Raw genomic sequence first — 21023 nt, 5'->3', positions numbered from 1 at the left:
TTCTGATTAACTTTCCTTCTCTTCTTCCGTCCCTCCCGCTGTCTCTTTCATTTGACGTCAAAATTCCAGTCTGTCTGCCAGCACACTGTCATGTTCCTCGGGCAGCAGCCGTGGATCGCTGACTTCCAGCCGAGGATCCCTGGCCACCTCCAGCTTGGGCTCCACTTCCTCGCTCAGCTTCACCGACATCTACCTGGAGCAGCTCGAACTAGGCGACCCCGACTTCCAGAACAAACTGGACTCTATTTTGCAGGACGGAAGCACCTCTGGCTACAGGCCCTCCAGCTCCATCACCACCATCCATGAGAATGAGGTCTCCTCCTCATCCAGGCAGGTGGCCGGTGGGCCGGGGGTAGGCCAGAGAACCCAAGTGCTGAGGCTGTCGGAGACCCCTCGCTCCATGAACTCCCTGTCCCCGCGTTCCTCGCTGTCTTCCCTCTCTCCTCCTTGCTCGCCCCTTGTTACTGATGCTTCCTTCCTGTCAGGAGAGGCCTTTTCTGGTCCAGCCTCACAGTTGGATTTAGATCTGCAAAACAGGCTGATGGAGCTTCGGCTTGAAGAGGACCAGCAGCAGGGGCAGCTGGGCTACCGTGACAACAAACAAGACAGCATTATGGCCGCAGTAGAGTCTTCAAAAGGTACATTGCCCAAAATCTTTCATTGCTTATCAAAATTATGTGGTCCACCAAATCAAAGTTATTTTTTTTTATTGAAATGGCGCGTTTGTAAAATGCGACTATAGGCGGGTACACAACGCACGTATACTGCGCAGCAGCACACAAACATTTTGAAATGTTAAAAATAAAAGGATTACAATTAGGGCTGTCAAAATTAACGCGTTAATAATGCATTAACGCAAATTCATACTAACGGCAGTAATTTTATTAAGAGAGCAGAACAAAGGATGCAGCAGCGAACATAAATGTGTAAAGAAAAGGGCTAACATTAACATTACTATTCTGAAACAAGTGACAAGTGTTATATAGCCTACATAAGCTACCATTTGTTCTTTTTAATATTTATTAGACTCCAGGTCGAAATAAAAGAAAAGGGTGTTTTTCACTGAGCACGTTTGCTGCAGTCCGAACGCTATAGTTACCGGTTTCCACCGCTGAGCTGGTCAACTTGATTCTGTTGAACCCTGGTGCATTTGCGTGCATCTTACATAATCACAAAAATCCAAAGGATATAATAGAAAACAGAACGCGGGTCAATATATTGGAGGAAGGTTTTTTTTGGTTGCATGCTTGAAAAGGGATTCTGAGGAGATTGCATGAATACACTCGAATAAGTTTGCTCGCTCTCGCTCATATCCGAAGTAAATCATTAACACCATCACCACTTGTGTGTTATATTGAACTAAATACATTACAATCGGCTAAAACGAATAAGAAGGTTACTTTTCTGAACTAGAGCACTCCCGAGGCCATGTTTCGCACACTGTTCACAGGAATCGCAGCACAGTTTGAGTTCAACCGAACTCTAAGCACCTCCTCAACGTAGTCTCCTGTTCGGTACCCTGGTGCGCTCTCCGGTCCACATAACAGCTTTCACATGACCAATTTTTCATGCAAACCATTCACCGTTCTGAACTAAACTCCCACTGTAAAAACTCCCTTTATTTATATTCTTAAAAATAAATATAAGTTTAAAAAATATATAAAATTTATATAAGCTAAGGCTTTAAAGACATGAACAAGTTCTTAGAAAAACATCTGTGACCTTTGAAACATGTCTAGTCTTCATGCTCTGAGTATGGTTTAACTAATAATAAACGTACATTTGCATAAAGCATGCATATTTGTCCATAGCCATGTTGATTAGAGTTTTAAAAACTTGAAAAATATTAATTTAATTAATTAATTTAAGGTACAATTGTCACATTTACATATACAATCAAATGTGTGATTAAGTTGCAATTAATCGCAAGTTTACTAATGACAATCATGAGATTAAATATTTTTATCGATTGACAGCCCTAATTACAATGTAAAAGATGATTATTGTGTACATAAAGATAAATAATGGATAATGGATAGCATAATGGATAGTCATTGCATGTATAAGAATTACTTTTTTGCAGTAATGACATTGGCTAATTATTTGACTTATCATGTCAATACACCGATGTATTTAAACTGACTCGTCAGGCTCAGGGTGTCTATATTCTGCCGTATAAATAGCGAATCTGCCATAGTGCAAGTTCAATTGGCTTTTAAAGGGAATGGGAGATGATACTCAGATTGTTTGTGATTTTATTGGTAAGCTAACTAAACAATTAATTGACAAATCAGAAATAATCAGTAGATTGTTAAAAAACCTTGTTAGATTAATCGACTAATTAGCAGTAAAATAATGGACACTACATCCATATTTTTCACAGTCTATGATTAAAAACCACCAGTTGAAAACCACTGATCTGTAATTGGCTATTGCTAGATTAATCCTTATCAAAAAATTGTTAGTTACACATTTAAACGTGTGCATGTCTGAGAACTGTAAGATTTTTTCCTTTTCATCGTGGACACTCTTCATTTGTCAACCCAGAATTCCACCTGAAACTAGAGAAACCCTTTGAATGTCTGGTCTGTTAGGGTAGATTTACAGCTCACTCCCAACTAGCCCAGCAGGTGAACTCACTCGAGCTCAGGAACTTAACACCCTTCCAAAGTGACACAGTGTCGCATTTCTACTCGCCCCTTTTCTGTCCATGAAGATGCTGCTGCGCAAATGAGGGTGTCTGGGCCTGGATCGAAGAAGGCGGGAGTAACGTCGGCCGTGTCTGACGAATCGGTTGCAGGCGACAGTGGGGTATACGAGCCCTCAGAGAAAAGGTAGGCCACTTGAATTTTATTATAAGCTATGTTTTCCAGACCCTGATTTGGATGGTAAAACAGTGCTCTTCATTCCTCCAGGCCTGGGCTTCCTGTTGAGCAACTGCTGGGTTATGATGACGGGAGCTCAGCGAGCAGCTCTCAGATCCAACTCGGTCTGAAGTATGAAGCAAAAGAGAAGAGGTTCACAGTGTTCGTAATGCAGCTCTCCAACTATAGTGCGCTCTCCTTGCCAGCCAACCAGAACATGTAAGGATTGCGCTCTCTCAGCCAGTTTCATTTAAAGTTGATAAAAACATTAATTTTAATCAGCAGGATGTAATTTTGATGAAGCATTTCTCCAAGTGAAATGTGCTGGGTTTTACAAAGGGAATTAACCCATTCAATAGTTGTAAAAGGGTTATATGAAGTGGAGGAATCGATTCACAGATACTTAGTGGTTCTTTCTCAAATGATTGTGGATCAGTCTACACAAATAATTAAACCTGACAGTGCTTGAAAGTTCATTCTCATGTACATGTCAGAACAGACATTTTATTATGGCTTTTATGCAGATTTACAGACAACTTAGCAGCAGGCCACATAACACCCCTGCATTATGACAAATTGAGATGCATTGAGAATCATTTTGGAAAGCGGCTCCTTGAATTTACATTTTAATTAATCTTTTGAGGCCTCAACCCAAAGTAGATTTTCCACCTCCATTTTTGAAGTTAAAACAAAATGGCAACCTTCTGTGGTTTCTCTTGAAACCAACACAGAAGTGACTTAAACTGCACTTTATCGACTAGCCGCTAGATACAGGCTCCAAAAGGGAGTCAAATCTGTATCTCCCCATGTGAAAATGCCCAACTTTAGGGCAGAAAAAACATGTTTACAGCCTGGTACAAAGTGGTTTTGGTATTTACAGCTAATTTTGCCCTTCATGTCAACTGTGAGGGGGGTGAATTTTTTTATAACTCATTTGTTTACATTATATAAAGCCTTAAAGTTCTGCATAATTAAAACCTCTGATCTGTAATTGGCCAGTTCTTCCACGAATTTGCTACTGTGTTACTTTCTATCAATACACCTTAATCTACCTTTCACTATCTATCTTAATTTTATCAAAAGATAAAAAAACGTGTATGTAATGCTTTTAAAACAATAATGGGACAAAAAATTGTATCCTAGTCGTAAAAAAAGTGGTTCTACTTTTAGCAGAACTTATTTTCCAAAATGACTTCTAATTAGATAAGACTCCTTAAATTGACTTTTTATTGATGCCTAAACCTAAAATTCTTCCCATCACCATTATTTTGCATGTGCATGCCCATCTCTGATGTTAAAGGTTAGTTCACCGAAAAATGAAAATTCTGTCATTAATTACTTACCCTCATGTCGTTCGACCCCCATAAGACCGCCGTTCATTTTCGGAACACCAATGAAGATATTTTTGTTGAAATCCGATGGCTCAGAAAGGCCTTCATTGGCAGCAATGACATTTCCTTTCTCAAGACCCATAAAAGTTATTAAAGACGTTGTTAAAAAGTCCATCTCACTCCAGTGAATTTTTTTACATTTTTGGGTGAAATAACCCTATAAGCACTGTTTGATTTCTGGTTACACTCAGAATGGTCCGGGTCAAATTGATCCTTATTGGATTCTGTACAATTCCCCAAAGTTATGAAAAAACACACTATGAAAAAAACATACAGTCAAGGACAAACAATTAACTTTTAATATAAATTCTTTTCAGACAATACAAAGAATACATATCTGTATTTATGATTTATAAAAATATTTGTAACCACTTTTTTTTAAATCTGCCCCTTCCCAATGCTTGTGGGACACTTGCCATTATACATTTATTACGATAATATCTTAGTCTAAACCTAATGCAATCTTGACAAACTATATAGCATTTGAAAGCTTTCAGACTTTAATTTTTTATATTTGGTGACTGATTTTAAAAAGAAATGAAAGAGCAATAGATAAATAGCGATAGACTCTTAAATTGTGATGCGGTGCCAAACTATAATACACGCTCTGACTCTTTGTTATGTTATTATTTTGGGTCTGTACAGTTACCTTTGAAAATTTTAATATGCGGGTCAAATCGACTCGCGGACATCACAAACGTAACAGTAATTTTATGTGTATATGTCAAAACACATCAGTTTGTTGAAACTGTGCATGCATGTTCATCATGATCCTAAATCAGAAAAAGTCACAACATTTATTTAAAAAAAACATAGGTTAACCATTTCGGACAACTCAAAAATCAAAACGGGTCAGATTGATCTCTGATAAGTTTTTAACTTGTGTTTGATTGAATCTCTTCAGATATGTTCGTGTGGTGGTGCTGCCGTGCTCAGAGCCCGTTCGCTGTCTGTTCCGCACCCACGGCGCTCTGCCACAGGAACCCTTAGAGCTCAAGGAAGCGTTTAGCCTGCAGATGTCCTCCACTGCTCTCAGACAGAAGACCCTACGCATCGATGTCTGTACCACCAGCAAATCTGGCCGAGAGGACTGTCTAGTGAGTGTCTGATCTGAGTTTGAGCAAACAGCGTGATGCCTAAACGTCAATAAAGTGTTTAAATGCAATCCTATTTCCTTTTATGTAATGCTGTGTGAATGCAACCCTAGGTAGTTAATTTCTCATCTTTTTTGTCTTAAAAGGCTGGTGCTCAGATCAGCTTGGCTGATGAGGAGTATTCAGAGGAGTGGTGCACCAAGTGGTACAACCTCCTCAACTGCACGTACATGCCAGAAATGGATAGGAAGCACAAGGAAACAGAGGTCTCCCCTCAGCAGGACCTGGTAAAACACACACACACACACACAAGCACTCAATGCTTAACTCACCACATCTAAATGCCTTACTAACATTTCTTGGAAACAGTCTTGCCAAATTTCTAAACTCATCGAGGAACATAGTCTTCATGATTATTATATCCGGTTCTTGCGTCATTCAATAGAAGATATTGATTCTTTCTTGCCCAAAGAGTGCTTTCTGCTTTTTAATGCGGTTGATGATCAAATTACATAGTTGCTTCGCTTCTTCTCATCAGCAGTTTTAAATTTACAAACATCCTGTTCTGTTAAGATGGATGAAATAATTATATCTTCATTTTACTGGTACTTTCCACAAATAAGGCACACAATAAGGCCTGAAGCTCTTTTATATCATGTGAGATGATTGTTGTTACTTTCTAGCAATACAGTTCAGTAGGCATCAACATTAAATAGATAAAATATATTAAATTAAAAATAAATATAAATGCAAATTGAGTAATGGGATTGCACACAAAAAGTGAGATGCTAATATTATAATATTACTTTAATTGAAATTTGTAGTTTTGTCTAAGTGAAAATAATGTAGTTTGATTTTAATTCTTGCATGCAGTCTGTTTTATGTATTTAAAAATATCTGCATTTCATGCTAGGTAAATTTTATGTCAAATAATAGTTTATCTGAACGATCCAGTTTTAGCAACAAAATCATGCACATCTAATGCCTTTAAAACAACACTATTCATAAAAAGTGCTTGCCTGACAAGCCAGACCCACATCAAGATGTTTGGTCTGGAAACTCACCATAGACAGGGCTCAATCCGAGGGGCGGGATAAACGGTTGTCTTTCAAACTCCCTCTGCACATGATAGGATAGCGCTACAACCAACCAGAGCAACGTGAAGCGAAGCTAGTTGACAGATTAAACTTTCATCGTATCCGTTCGGCAAAACTCCGAACACATCTTCCTTTTTTAAGAACGACTTCAGTGCCGTTCTTTATTCTTTTCTCAGAGAAAAGCTTAACTCCAAGTCTTCCAGATTCGCGGTCAAAGCTGATTCGAAAGACCACCGTTCGCCAGTTTCTGTGTTTACTAGTAGCACGCAAGCGCAACTCTGCCATCATGTTAAGCCCCGCCCACTGACTATACACAATGTGATTGGCCTGACCAGAGTTTGGTTTTTACAGCTCAGACGTGTATTGAGAGTTGCTAAAAAAAAAATTGTGTATTGTGCTAATTAATTGAGATTTCTTACAGCTCTTACAGGTTTTTGGCCTTGTCTGTTCCGTTGCTTCTATTACTCTCCCCTTTTTTGTAAGTCGCTTTGGATAAAAGCGTCTGCTAAATGATTAAATGTAAATGTAAATGTAGACGATACTCGCGGCAGATTAGATTTGCTGCCGCTAGGGTGCGTCTAGATTTTTAGGCTGAAAAAGTGCCTTATCAGATTTACGATTAATCATGTAGCAGTCGTTTAATTGTATATGACTTACAATTTAAAAAGTATTACATTTAGAATTATTAGATGATATTAGCTTGCATCTGTTGCCACCAGGTTTAAGACAAATTTAAAGTAAAATATTGCAGAAAAGCCTAAATAAAGGATGATTTTAATACATGATAATAATCTAATTATTCATAATTTATTTATTTTTAGACTTCAGCTCCTAGCACCTCAGAGATGACCACTGCACACCTGGAGAACGTTCCTCTGGAGGACTGGTATGTTACCTGCCAATACTTAAATAAGATTTAACCCCATTCAGCACAGCTGTCAATTTAACATTGTGTCAGTATGAGTCTGGGTTTCATATCACATCCAGTATCCCACCCAGGATCAACACAAACGATTAACAAGCTGTTTGAATCTCATATTCCTTCTCTTTATTTTCCAAACCCTTTTTCCTATTGACTGACCTCCTTTCGGCTGTCTCACGGGAATTCATCACAGTCTGGCGGCACACGATGACTCACTTTATTTTTTGTGTTTGATCTGCTCTGCCAAAATTACATTAGTAACATAAACAGGATGAACAACTGATCCAAGGGCAGTGCATGAGCAATACTGAGCTGTATTCCTCTCTCTAATACTATTTTCTGTACTCTTTCGATACTCATGTGAGCTCTGTAAATTAGCCCAGCTTGCCTCTTTTTGATTGGCTGAAGGGCAGTCTCATGATTATAACCAAAACTGCAGTATACAAGGCCTGATTGTTTCAGATGATGATTCAACCACAACCACCTGCCATGTAAATCCAAAACAAGGACAGGAATGTGACATGGCAGCATTTTTCGAGAGCTTTTTTCACCCCTTTTCACCCTTTTTCTCACTTCTGAAAGGTTGCAAACTAGATAAAGTTTTGCTCTTTTAGGATCATTACGGTTTAACCCGCGTTCCTTAAGTCACTGCAATAACTTTCTATTTAATTCGGAGCACTGTAACTTAGCATTGATTGTCTGAAATGTGCCAAATATATTAATAAATTCACTTTTTTATGGTATTATTAAACAAATAAGTGTTTATTTTGAATTATTACTGTGTCATGAAATAAATTACATTAGTAAAAGCTACCAAGAAGCCAAACTGAAAAACTAGTTGTTAATTACATATTTAAATGCACATCAGAGATGTTTCTCTAATCTGTATTTCTTGACTCTTCTTGACTTGTGTAGACAGATATACTATATTGCCAAAAGTTTTGTGACACCTGTACATGCACATGAACTTTAATGACATCCCATTCTTAAGCCGTAGAGTTTGATATGGAGTTGGCCCACCCTTTGCTACTATAACAGATTCAACTCTTCTGGGAAGGCTTTCCACAAGGTTTAGGAGTGTGTGTATGTAAACTTTTGATCATTCCTCTTGAAGCACATTTGTGAGGTCAGGCACTAATGGTTTTCTATCAGGTTGAGGTCAGGACTCTGTGCAGGCTAGTCAAGTTCCTCCACAACGTGCTCATCCATGTCTTTATGGACCTTGCTTTGTGCACTGGTGGGCAGTCATGTTGGAACAGGAAGGGGCCATCCCCCAACTATTCCCACAAAATTGGGAGCATGCAATTGTCCAAAATGTCTTGGTATGCTGAAGCATTAAGAGTTCCTTTCACTTGAACTTAGGCCAACCCTTGAAAACGAAGCCCAAGCCTTGAAAAACAAACTTACGCCATTCCCCCCTCCAACAAACTTTACACTTGGCACAATGCAGTCAAGCAAGTACTGTTCTCCTGGCAACTGCCAAACCCAGACGCATCCATCGGATTGCGTGATTCGTCACTCCAGATAACATTTTGATTTCGGTCTAAAGTCCAGTGGTGGCGTGCTTTACGCCACTGCATCCCAAGCTATGCATTGCACTTGGTGATGTAAGGCTTGGATGCAGGTGCTCGGCCATGGAAACCCATTCCACAAATCTCTCTACGCACTGTTCTGGAGCTAATCTGAAGGCCACACAAAGTTTGGAGGTCTCTACCTACTAACTCTGCAGAAAGTTGGCGACTTCTGCACTATTCACCTCAGCATGCGCTGACCCCACTCTGTGATTTTACGTGGCCTAACACTTTGTGGCTGAGTTGCTGTTGTTCCCATTTGCTTCCACTTTATTACAATACCACTAACAGTTGACCGTGGAATATTTAGTAGTGAGGAAATTTCTCTTGAAATCAATGAGCTCCTGAGAGCGACCCGTTCTTTCACAAATGTTTTTTGTCTGTATGACTAGGTGCTTGATTTTATATACCTGTGGCCATGGAAGTGATTGGAACATCTGAATTCAGGGAATTTGGAAAGGTGTCCTAATACTTTTGGCAATAAAGTGTATATCAAGCTGAAACAAGCACCCTAAAAACGCTTAATAATTTTGTTAATAATATGTGGGAATGGCAACACAGCAAAAGTGCAGTCTGTGAAGCAGCCTTCCAAGTATAAACGAAACGAGGCCTCTGTCTTATTTGGTCTTATTTGTAATATTAATTTGGGGAAAAATACTAAATGTGCAAGATGCTTCATGTTCTCTACATGTCCCATATTTACTGTAAATGCAGTTGTCTCTCCTGAAAATTTGAATCACATTTACCGAAATTTAGCAGAATTCCACAGGCAGAATGCCGTCTCAAAGGAACGAGAATTTTGCATGTGGTAAAATATTTTCATGGATTTTGAATCGTTTGTTAATCAAGTTTGTTAATCTTTGAATCTACTGTGTTGACTAATATAAAACTGCTTAGTTTGGGTCAAAATATGAATAACGGTTGGATAAAGGTCCTTCTTTGTAAGCAAAGTTTAGCCTAAGTTTTGCTTTATTTTATGTTACTTAAAAACATTTATGTAATACATTCTCTTTAACTTAGTTTATTGTTAATTGACTATTAGTATGACATTCTTCCAGGCACTATCAAAACATTAAGAGATTTGGAAATCTCTTTTTAGCTCCAATAGAGTGAGTTTGGGGCATGGCTACTGTAGCAGGTGTTTGTTTAGCTGGCGTAGGACCATGACTGACATGTTACACGGGAATGAAAGCCAAATTTTGAACCAACAAAGATTATATGCCAGGTCATGAACATGTCATGAGACATTGCTATGCAATGCCATACAATGGACGTTTTAATACGACATCATCATGTGCACATTCAGAAAGACAATTGTTACAGTTTATATTGTTAACATTGATGTGTCCAGGGTGGGCAGCCTCAAAATGTCAAAAATGCAGCAGGTGCATATACGCTGGATTGGGTTTATCATGGCTATCATGGCATTGTTTGTTTTCGTTGCTTCTATTGCTCTCCCCTTTTTTGTAAGTCGCTTTGGATAAAAGCGTCTGCTAAATGATTAAATGTAAATGTATTATAAGCGAGACAATCACTCTTGCTCTAGAGTCTAGACAGTGTTCGCCTACTCAGTTGCTTACTCATGACAGCAACACAGCTAAAATTATTCCTAATATGTACTTTTATTGAAAGTAGGCCACTTTTACCTGTTGAGACATGCCTTCACAAGCTCCCATAAGACCTGACGTTTTTGATGTTTGACAGGCAGCAGAGGCGTTTGCAAAATTTGCTGTGTTTTTGTAAATCCTGCTAGGTGCCACTTGTGTTGCAGAAATTATATAACATCACCTTTAAGCCAAATAAAACTATTTCTGCACCATTAAAACAAAACTGAAAGGAAAATTGCATAGGGAGTTGATAATGTCTGAGCCATAATAACCCTGGTGTCAAATGGCATATTTGTGATCTGATAGGCCCACAGAGGCTTTAGAGGGTGACGTGTTTGTGGATGGAGAAAGTAGCGACATTGAAGAAGGCGAGGAGTTCTACCCCGATGACGGCCAGTGGGAACCAGAGGAAGAGCCAGTTAAACCTGGACCAACAGCAGTCATAACGGAAAAGGTGACAGCCAGGAAATATTTACAGCAAAACGATTTTTTTGTACCTTTCCAATGAGACTTACTGACATCCTCTCTTTCTCTCATAAGGTGAATAAGGAGACGAGTGTGGACGGATTCCCCCATTCTGCTTCTGTAGTTCGGCCCAAGGAGCGACGACATGATGTTCATCAGCAAAACCCTTTTATGCGAGGAAACACCATCATCCGTTCCAAGACATTTTCCCCTGGACCTCAAAGCCAGTATATCTGCAGGGTGAGAACATCAATATACACAAGTGTATTTTAATATTGAAACTATCATTAGAGCTCAATGTTTTCATAACTTTTTACCAATGGCCACATCAATCAAATCACCAGATCAACCGCAGCGACAGTGACAGCTCCACCCTTTCTAAGAAATCTCCATTCGTCCGGAACGCTTCTGAGAGACGCAGTGTTCGAATGAAGAAGGTATTTTATGAGAATATTACACATTGACATCAACTCATTTGGGAAAAAAAGCCTTACTATTTGAAATTTGCCATGATTCAAAACCACTTACCTTGCTATCTTAGTTTGTGGTCTTAGAGACCCCATGGCCCTTTAATAGCTAAAAAAAAAAGCTTTACATTCATGTGGATGCTTCATGGCTTCTGCTAATCCTCTGAGGACTTATTATATACAAAATTTAACCTTGATAACTTGAAATCTCAAATAGGGCCCCAAACATACAAATCGTGCAGTTAATCTCAACAGAATATCAGAATTAGAATCTAATTCCATTTAGGGATCCCATTTGATTTTTCTTTGGAAACTGCATGCATTTCACTAACCCTGAAGTTAAACACTTTCCCTACAAGGGGGAGTTTAAGCTTGTTAGCAGTAGTTTAATATTTAATACCGACATTTCTGTCCTGACCTGAGGTCAGTGTTAATGAAGCACAGTCTCAGAGTGAGGAAATGGGTTTGCTGAGCCCCTCCACAGGGCCTTAAATAGTCTAGAAAGGTCAGGTTTGCTCTCACTGCCTTAGGAGACACATTACATTGAGTCTTTTAAAGCAATGTCATAGTGAGAGTGTAGTTTTGAATTGATTTGCTTAATGAGGACGGTACAGAGAGCTTTAATGATTTATAGTACAGGCTTTTAAAGTTCCCTAAAAGTGATTAAAGGACCACCTCCTTTTAAAGCTGTAAGAAAGCTTTTTTGTAAATTATTCCATGTGTACATACAGCAAGCATGAAACTAAAGCATGACAAGTTAACTAGACCAGTTGGTAAATTAATTACTAACAGCTCTCCATGTTCTTTTTGTTAATTGCACATGCAAATGTTCATCACATATTGCTGCACTTAGTCCCACAGACACTTCAAATTTGTTATATTCAAACATTCAAATATGATCAAATTTCATATTTCTCTATACTACACAAGAATGCGTTTTTCTAGCTCACGTGTCTCTCACAGCTTTTTTGACACAGGTCAAAATTTACTCCTAAAAGTCAAAAAGAAAATGAAAATTTTGTAGAAATGTGCAACATGTAAACTCAAAATTCAAAATGAAAATCGCTTATTCATTTTTATCTACTCTTCTATGTCTTCCCCAACATCGCCACCACACATTCTTACACCTGTTTCACACACTCCTTTGCGTGTTGCATATTTTTTTCTGTACCTGTGTTAACTGATTACAGCTTTCACACTGCACGCGAATGCAGTCCGGCGATCCGTTCCAGGAGCGGTGCGTATACAGTGGATGCGCTGAATTAAAGTTACTGTGCCTGGTTTGCATTAAAATAAACATCTATTGAGAGAAAATCTAGTAATTTCACCACAGATGCATAGCATTTGAATATAATTGTTTCATCACACTTTTTTTTTATATATCACAAAAAAAGAGATTTACGACAAAAGACAAGATTTTTTGTTTAACATATGTTTAAATGTTTTGCCACCTGCGTTGCATGAGCAACATATTCTATAAATCTAAAGGCATACAATTTTAAATTGAGGCATCTAAATTGAATAAAATATTGTTTATATTAGTGCTTTTAAACGTGTCATCTATGAAAGAGTAGATACAAGTGAATTGCAATGATGACAAGCCATGTTCAGTATCCTAACATCTTTCAAATTTGAAATAAAATGAATGAATAAATGCTGTGTTTGTGGTATACAGCTGCGGATCAGTTACGCACTGCAAACGCGGCATATGTGAAAGCACAACAGTGCGTGTGGGACCACAACAAGCACCACATATGCACTGCAGACGGAGTATGTGTGAAACGGGCATTACACATTTTCATATTGCTCTTTCACGAGCATGCAGCTGCTTTTCAGAGTTACGAAGTAATTCAAAAATGGTAGTGACTGTGTCATGGGCAAGCACCATATATATGCTTTCAATCTTCATTACTTCCTACTTCATTACAATGGCAGGCCATTGGCTAATTTAGCAGACTTCACAAACATTCAATGTCATTATAGATATTTACGGAATATACATGCATGTCTGACAGATTTTGATAATTGAATGGATAATTTAGCATGTTACGCCTCACACAATGAAAGAATGTTTAGAAGTTGCCAAGAGACAATTTCACTGAGAATTAACTCGTTTTGATCAACAAACCTTGTGCATTTTATTTTTGTGCAAATTATGGACAATTGCACTTACACACATGTGACAAAACATGCAGTTCACTTAAATTAATAAGGAATCCAATAAGCAAATTGTTCTGAAATCTGAATATACTGTTTTGAGAGAAAAAAAAACTCTCATTCAAGAATTAAGCCAAAGCCATTGAGAAAAACTACGATTCTGAAGAAGATTGTATTCAATTTATATACTGTATATTTTTATTAAGTGCTCTGCTCACATATGGTTTGGTCCCAACAACAACAATATTTATCTATACACAAGACATTGACACGAAATGCTGTGCATGTACTAGGGATTGCTAACTTATGATTGGTTGCATAAACTGCTTAGACTAGATTCAAAAGTTAATCATCTATTTTTTTTTTCTCCAAGACTGACCCTAACATTTTAAAGTCAATACATACAAAGCTTGACTGGTTGGTTATACTTAAGTTTATGCCACTTGATGGCCCAACAGAACTATTGAATGAGTCTTAACTCCTCTGTTCTCTCTCCCTCTCACACACATAGCCACCGATGCAGGTCAAAGGTCTGGACGGGCTTCTGCGCACCTCTCTGGATCTGGAGATAGACTTGCAGGTCACTCGCACACGGCACAGCCGATTGAACGAGGAACTGCATGTGCTGAGGGAGCTAAAGGAGCAGCTGGAGAACGCCCGGCAGCAGGGCCAGCACGTCCTCCCCACATGGGTACAGGAGGACGAGCGCTTTCGTCTGCTGCTCAAACGCGCTGAGAGACAGGTCAGTCCCAGTAGATTTCTAGAACGAACAACTTTACAAACGGCACGTCATCCGCTCCAGCATCTGATTTTGAGTCGCCACTCTCTCCTCAGACCCAGGAAGAGCAGCTACAGGAACAGAGGGTAGAGAAGATGATGCGAGCAGCGGCCAAGGATGTGCACAAGATCCGTGGGCAGAGCCTCAAGGAGGTCCCTGGGGTCCAGTCCTTTAGGTGGGTATCTGTCGGTACTTGGGGTGTTATGGATCACTAACATATAATGAACCCTTTTCACAGACTGTGATGTGTTTCTACAATTAATAAAGGTATAGTTCACCCAAATATGAAAATTATGTCATTAATTACTCACCCGTATGTCACTTTAATTTATCTTCGAAACACAAATGAAGATCTTTGAAAGGAAATCTGAGAGATTTCTGTCTCTCCATTCATTGATAGCTATGCAACTGACTTTGACTCTTCAAAAAGTTCATAAAGAGATTGTAAAACTAATCCATGTGAATTCAGTGATTTAGTCCAAATTTTCTGAAGAGAGATGATCGCTTTATATGAAGAACAGATTGAATTTAAGCTTTTATTCACATATAAACATTCATTAATGCACACGTCAATTGTGGTAAACGGAAGCTCAAGTATGTTTGTTTAACGTGTGAGAACGAGAATGAGGTTCATTTTCGTGTTAGCAAGCACATTTAAGCTTCTGCAAGATCCAATGAGATTCATTTTAATGTTACGCAGCACGTTTGAGCTTCTGCAAGAACGGATGAGGTTCATCCTCATGTTACACAGCATGTTTGAGCTTCAACGATAACCAGTGAGGTTCGTTCTCGTGTTACGCAGCATGTTTGAGCTTCTGCAAGAACCAATGAGGTTCATTCTCGTGTTACGCAGCACGTTTGAGCTCCTCAAGAACCAATGAGGTTCTTTCTCGTGTTACGCAGCATGTTTGAGCTTCTGCAAGAACCAATGAGGTTCATTCTTGTGTTACACAGCAGGTTTGAGCTTCTCAAGAACCAATGAGGTTCATTCTCGTGTTACGCAGCAGGTTTGAGCTTCTCAAGAACCAATGAGGTTCATTCTCGTGTTACGCAGCAGGTTTGAGCTTCTCAAGAACCAATGAGGTTCATTCTCGTGTTACGCAGTGTGTTAGAACTCCTAAAGAACCAATGAGGTTCGTTCTCGGGTTACGCAGCACGTTTGAGCTTCCTCAAGAACCAATGAGATTAGTTTGCGCATGTCAAACAGATTTGGTTAAGCTTCTGTTCATGTTCGCTGATCAGTGTTTATATGTGAATAAAAGCCTACATTTAATCTGTTCATTATATAAAGTGATTATTTCTCTTTAGAAAATATAGACTAAACCAGTACTTCTGACAGGTTTGGAACGACATGAAGGTGAGTAATTGATGACAATTGTCTTCATTTATGGGTGAACTAACCCTTAAGTGTTGTAAATCTTGCAAAGTTGTTTAGCTTTTAATCAATAAAACATCATATACATTTATTACTCTATTATCTGTTATATTAATTTGGCATTAAATTTCAGAAAACTAGTTTACGCTGTTGTGTGAGTGATTCTAACGCAAGGTCTGATGGATTGACGACAGATTTGACAGTCTCTTGATAATCTCAGTATCTTGATATCTGAAAGCCATAGAAATTCTATCCATTCATCACTATAAATGTTCACCCAACTATAACAGCTTTCGCTTCTGAGAAACCTGAAAATGTAAAAAAGGCTCATTAACACAAAAAAATGACACGCTCAAATATAGGGGAAGTCAAAGATGTTTTTAAAGATGTATTCTTTGTTTTAAATGATGTTTTAAATTATAAAAGTGGACAATTTATGATTTACTTCACCAACTTCATTGCAATGCATTATGGAATAGCCTTCTCTTTGAATCATATACGTCATTCAATGCTACCTTAAAATTTGCCCAAAATTTGCCATTTTGGCACACACCTGGAGTGCATATTTAAAATGCTTTTATAGGCAGCTCACTAGAATTTGGAACAGAGCTAATATCAAGTAATAACACTTCCATTGTTTTATATCTGACACAATCCTGTTTCGTTGTCTGCTGTAACCTCTCTTAGAGAAAAGATGGCCTTCTTCACCAGAGCGAAGATAAATGTTCCTGACCTACCAGCCGACGACGTGTAGAAGATATCCTTCTTAACTGCATTTGTTTCCATGGAGACAAAACTGACATCTGGCAGTATTATGAAGAATTGTGTGACAGTAAAATGTATGTCGGGCAGGAAAAATGTCATTTGAAAACACTGGGTTTTAACTCTCAAAACTGAAATTGTATAGATCCATGTTTTTTTGTTTTGTTTTTTAGATAGATTTATTTTTTAAATGTCACCATGTTCTGTTACTAATAAGAGTATGTCAGTATCTGTTTTAGGTATTTTAGTGGTCATTCAAAAACAACAGTGCTTCTAAGAAACGAGTGTGAAATATGCTGCTCTGCTATCGAGCAGGACTGCTGACTGTAACTCTTGAAGATGTGAATACAGATACTTACGGTACTACTTCTGTTCATAGCACAAGGGTTCCGGACTCGACCTTTATGAGAAAATGAACGGGCATAAATCCTGCTATTCCAGTCACGTCCCTCTAGGAACAAGCACATCTGTCCACGTTTATGTTCAACAGTCTCAAGATTTTTGCAAATGTGTAAATGGTTACAGATGTTAGGAAGCATGAAACTAAAGCATGACGAGTTAACTAGAATGGTTAGTAGACTAAATCGATCGCTAACAGCTCTCCGTGTTCGTTTTGTTAATTGCACACGCAAAAAAGACACAGAAAATGATGTAGAAACTGCACTTAGTTCCACAGACTCTCAGGTAGAATATCAGATAGTTCATGCACTTTAACAGAAGAAGGCATTGATATAGAGAAAAAAGCACATTGTGTGAACGCAAAGATCGTACTATCCCATTGAAGTGAAACCCTGTTTCTCAGCTCTTATTGCATCTTTGGAAACTTTCAAGCATCTATTTAGGTTTTAATAACTTTTCATGCTAGTTTCTACAGTATCCTGTTGTAAAAGTGTTTCATTTCTACTGGTTAGGATCTCTTTTAATCTAAAAAACACTCCTCACGTCCTTGCATTTAATTTACATAGGTTGTATCGTTTCATTTACGTCAAACCCAGATACATTTTTATTGATACCTATCAGTAGAGGAGCCTTAAGTGTGTTGAATCTCTCAAAAATGTATTATACTTTACACCATAAACAAAAGGAAAACAAATAAGGAATTATATTTTGCACAAGATATACATAAAACCATTAAAATTACTTACAATGTGGGATTAATTTGATTATAGTTAAGTGCATTTTCCACCACACCAAATTCTTATGACTGTACTGAGAGAGAGAGAGAGAGAGAGAGAGAGAGAGAGAGAGAGAGAGGGGCCTGCATTCAAAAACATGCGCCGTACTTATCAAAATACATAAAAAAGAGTAATATTGGGAAATATTATAACAATTTAAAATTATGGATTTCTATTTTAATATACTTTTATATATATTTTACTTCTATGATACAAAACTGCATTTTCATCAGCCATTATTTCAACGCCACATGATTTTTCAGAAATCATTATAATCTGCAGATTTATTTTATTTATTTTTTGATGAATAAAAAGTTCAACGAACAGCATTTATTTACAATAGAAATATTTTATAACAATGTACACTACCGTTAAAAAATGTGGGGTCAGTCATTTTCTTCGTTTTTTGTTTTGTTTTTGTTTTTAGAAATTAATACTTATATTTAGCAAGGATGTTACATTGTTAAAAAGGGATTTATATTATTAAAAATCACAGGTTCCAAAAACTTTTTCAACAGCACTGTTTCCAACATTGATAATAAATAATCCTATTAGAATAATTTCTGAAGGATCATGTGACACTGAAGACTGGAGTAGTGATGCATCACAAAAAAAACAAAAAACATTTTAAAGTATATTAAAATAGAAACCCATTCTTTTAACTCAATATTTTTTTTACTGTATTAGATACATATGAATGCAGGCTTGATGAGCATAAGAGACTGTAAAAAACATTAAAAATAGTCATTTTCAACACTTTTGCATTACAGTACACTAGATTTGGGGAGAATTGTCATGAAAACCCAGTCAAAATCCAACATTAAAATGATTTTAATTATTTGTTTATTATTATTATTATTATTAGTAGTAGTAGTAGTAGTATTTGATCTAGACAATTTTGCATGAGATTCACACATTTATGAAGAAAACTTTTGCAATCTGGAACTGTATCTTTACCGAGGCACATCCGCACACGTCTAAGACAGTTGTAAAGGCACACAGTTGATAATTCCCAGCTCTCCCTGTAAACACTTAATAATGTATCGCACGCCACTGCATCGCACGTTTGTGTACCGCTCCTCGTACAGAGGGAGTCACTGGTGATTTGCGTTATGTAAAAATATGAGCTCTATGCTAATCTAATATTGATTTTCACTAAACTTTATATATACGCAAAATATTCAGTTACATCTTTTTCTGAAGTACCCTGATAGTATATGACTATGAATGTTACTACCACGTCGTTAAAATCCCTTTTCAGGCCAGGATGTGAGTCTGAATGTAGCACTTTAAAAAGCCCCAATTCATGCGACCCCTTATTTGATACTAATTTGTTGTTTATTTTCCATATTTTTGTCTTAATGTAACCAGTTATGGATGGCATTACCAACCCAATTTCATTGGTTTTGCTCCCATTTAAAAATGTTACGTCAAGTCCTACAGTTTCCCTCCTGGAACCTCATATTCCCTATGAACAATTGTGTTAAATGCCTTTGTTCCTCAAGGAAACATTGAATGTACTGTCCTTTGCTCGACCCCAGATCGACTAATAATGTCGTTTGAATTGTAGTAGCAACTTTTCCACATTCATAACACGTACAGGCTATGATACGCGCCGAAATGACACCACAATGTCTGAAACTAGTGTGGAATCATTTGCAAAGCCCTTGTGCACATGGCCCAGTCTCTTGCTCTACCTAGTGGCATACAGACAGAACTGAACTTGTATTTCCTGGTAGCACTCGTTCTGAATCTGTAATTTCTTCTCCGTTGAAGATGGAGTTCGCATATTTATTTTGACAACATTTAAACCCAACTGAAATGCTTCCCCAATGCTTTTAGGCACATATCCAATTCAAATAGAAACATCCTATAGCTTATTTCACCTTAAAGCCATTGTACTCGGTTGTTTTCTCTTCTGCAGCTCATTCTCTTGTAGATCCTGTAGTTTAACCTAGTTTATTAGAGTACAACCTTTCATATTTGTCTTGCTTCAGCTCTTTCAATGTTGTTATTTTCGCTGTTTAGACCCAGTTAAGACAGTACACTGCCAAACGTTACATCCCAGCTGCGCGATGTACAAATCTCACATTGGCATTTTTAATTAAGGTACGTTTTTTTTAATCATTATTTTTTACCAGAGCTTTTAAAGTTTTAACCAATTTGTGGTTATTTTAAATGTGAGGGAAACAGAATGTCCCCTTTAAACGCCTACTGTTTATCTGGAAACACGACAGCCGAGCTGATTCTGAGAGTAGTCGAACAAGAGAAAATGTCTTCTGTTTTCACTGGTCGTGCAGTATGCTTTACCGTTCACAGTATGTGTTGGAGAGAGAAGTGTCTTGATTGATCAGGTGCTCTTCGACTATCAAATCTGAGGTTCATGAGGACACAATATTTGGCTTTTTTATTTGGACACTTGGTCCAATCATGCCTAAATCATGTAATATTTGCTTAAAATAATCAAAAGGAAAAAGAACACTGTCAGTATCTGATGCTGGTAGTCATGAATGATTCATTTGTTTATTGTTCACAGTAGGACTTTTATTCTGAAGACTCCAGTGCATTTAAAATTTTTTTTTCTTGTATTAATGATGGAAAAAACCCTGATCTGATCACAGTGATGGTTGGAGAAGTACAGCTTGTATTTATTGCACTTTTGTGATTTGGGTGTGCTGTCTTTTCTTTTTTCTTGTGAGACTTTTGAAAGCTGTGAATTTTATCATCGACACTGTACTGTCAACCAGAATTGTAAATATATCACCAGCACAAGAGTATGTTTTGTAGTTTCACAACAAATATAAAAAGTTCCTTTCTTCTAATCTTTATAATGTTTTTGTGTGTTTGTATTTCTACTCACATTCCTAATCGATTTACCTGTGTTGAGATCGAGGCCAATCAGTTTTCTTCTGTGTGCAGTTACTAACAGTAAAATATCATCAAGAACACTACATATTTTCAGAAAATGGTTCAATTTATGCTATAAAACCCCTCAGTACACAAATGACACTGATTCTCAAGAATGGCCTACACTGATCAGGCATATCATGTTCCTAATATTGTGTTGGTCCCCCTTTTACTGCCAAAACAGCCCTGACCCGTCAAGGCATGGACTCCACTAGACCCTTGAAGGTGTGCTGTGGTATCCAACAAAAATGATAGCAGCAGAGCCTTTTGGTCCTGAAAGTTGCGAGGTGGGGCCTCCATGTATCAGACTTGTTTGCTCAGCACATCCCACAGATGCTCGATTGGATTGAGATCTGGGAAATTTGGAGACAAAGTCAACACTTCAAACTCG

General features: G+C 37.8%; 1 protein-coding gene across 1 annotated transcript in view; it reads left to right on the top strand.

The window, feature by feature from the left end:
• The window catches only part of wwc1 (WW and C2 domain containing 1), a 55025-nt gene extending 34207 nt beyond the window's left edge, over positions 1–20818 (top strand). The window contains exons 11-22 of the mRNA XM_067424754.1: positions 70–638; positions 2717–2834; positions 2916–3083; positions 5160–5352; positions 5496–5636; positions 7268–7332; positions 10853–11000; positions 11087–11251; positions 11356–11448; positions 14147–14377; positions 14470–14588; positions 16476–20818. Coding sequence (XP_067280855.1) covers positions 70–638; positions 2717–2834; positions 2916–3083; positions 5160–5352; positions 5496–5636; positions 7268–7332; positions 10853–11000; positions 11087–11251; positions 11356–11448; positions 14147–14377; positions 14470–14588; positions 16476–16542 — 2077 coding nt within the window. The 3' untranslated portion in view covers positions 16543–20818. The remainder of the gene's footprint in view (positions 1–69; positions 639–2716; positions 2835–2915; positions 3084–5159; positions 5353–5495; positions 5637–7267; positions 7333–10852; positions 11001–11086; positions 11252–11355; positions 11449–14146; positions 14378–14469; positions 14589–16475) is intronic.
• Positions 20819–21023: the final 205 nt, after the last annotated feature.

Source organism: Pseudorasbora parva, chromosome 18, assembly GCF_024679245.1.
Source record: "Pseudorasbora parva isolate DD20220531a chromosome 18, ASM2467924v1, whole genome shotgun sequence".
Taxonomy (NCBI): domain Eukaryota; kingdom Metazoa; phylum Chordata; class Actinopteri; order Cypriniformes; family Gobionidae; genus Pseudorasbora; species Pseudorasbora parva.
The sequence above is the reverse complement of the archived record's forward strand: the minus strand, read 5'-3'. Positions and strand labels throughout refer to the sequence as shown.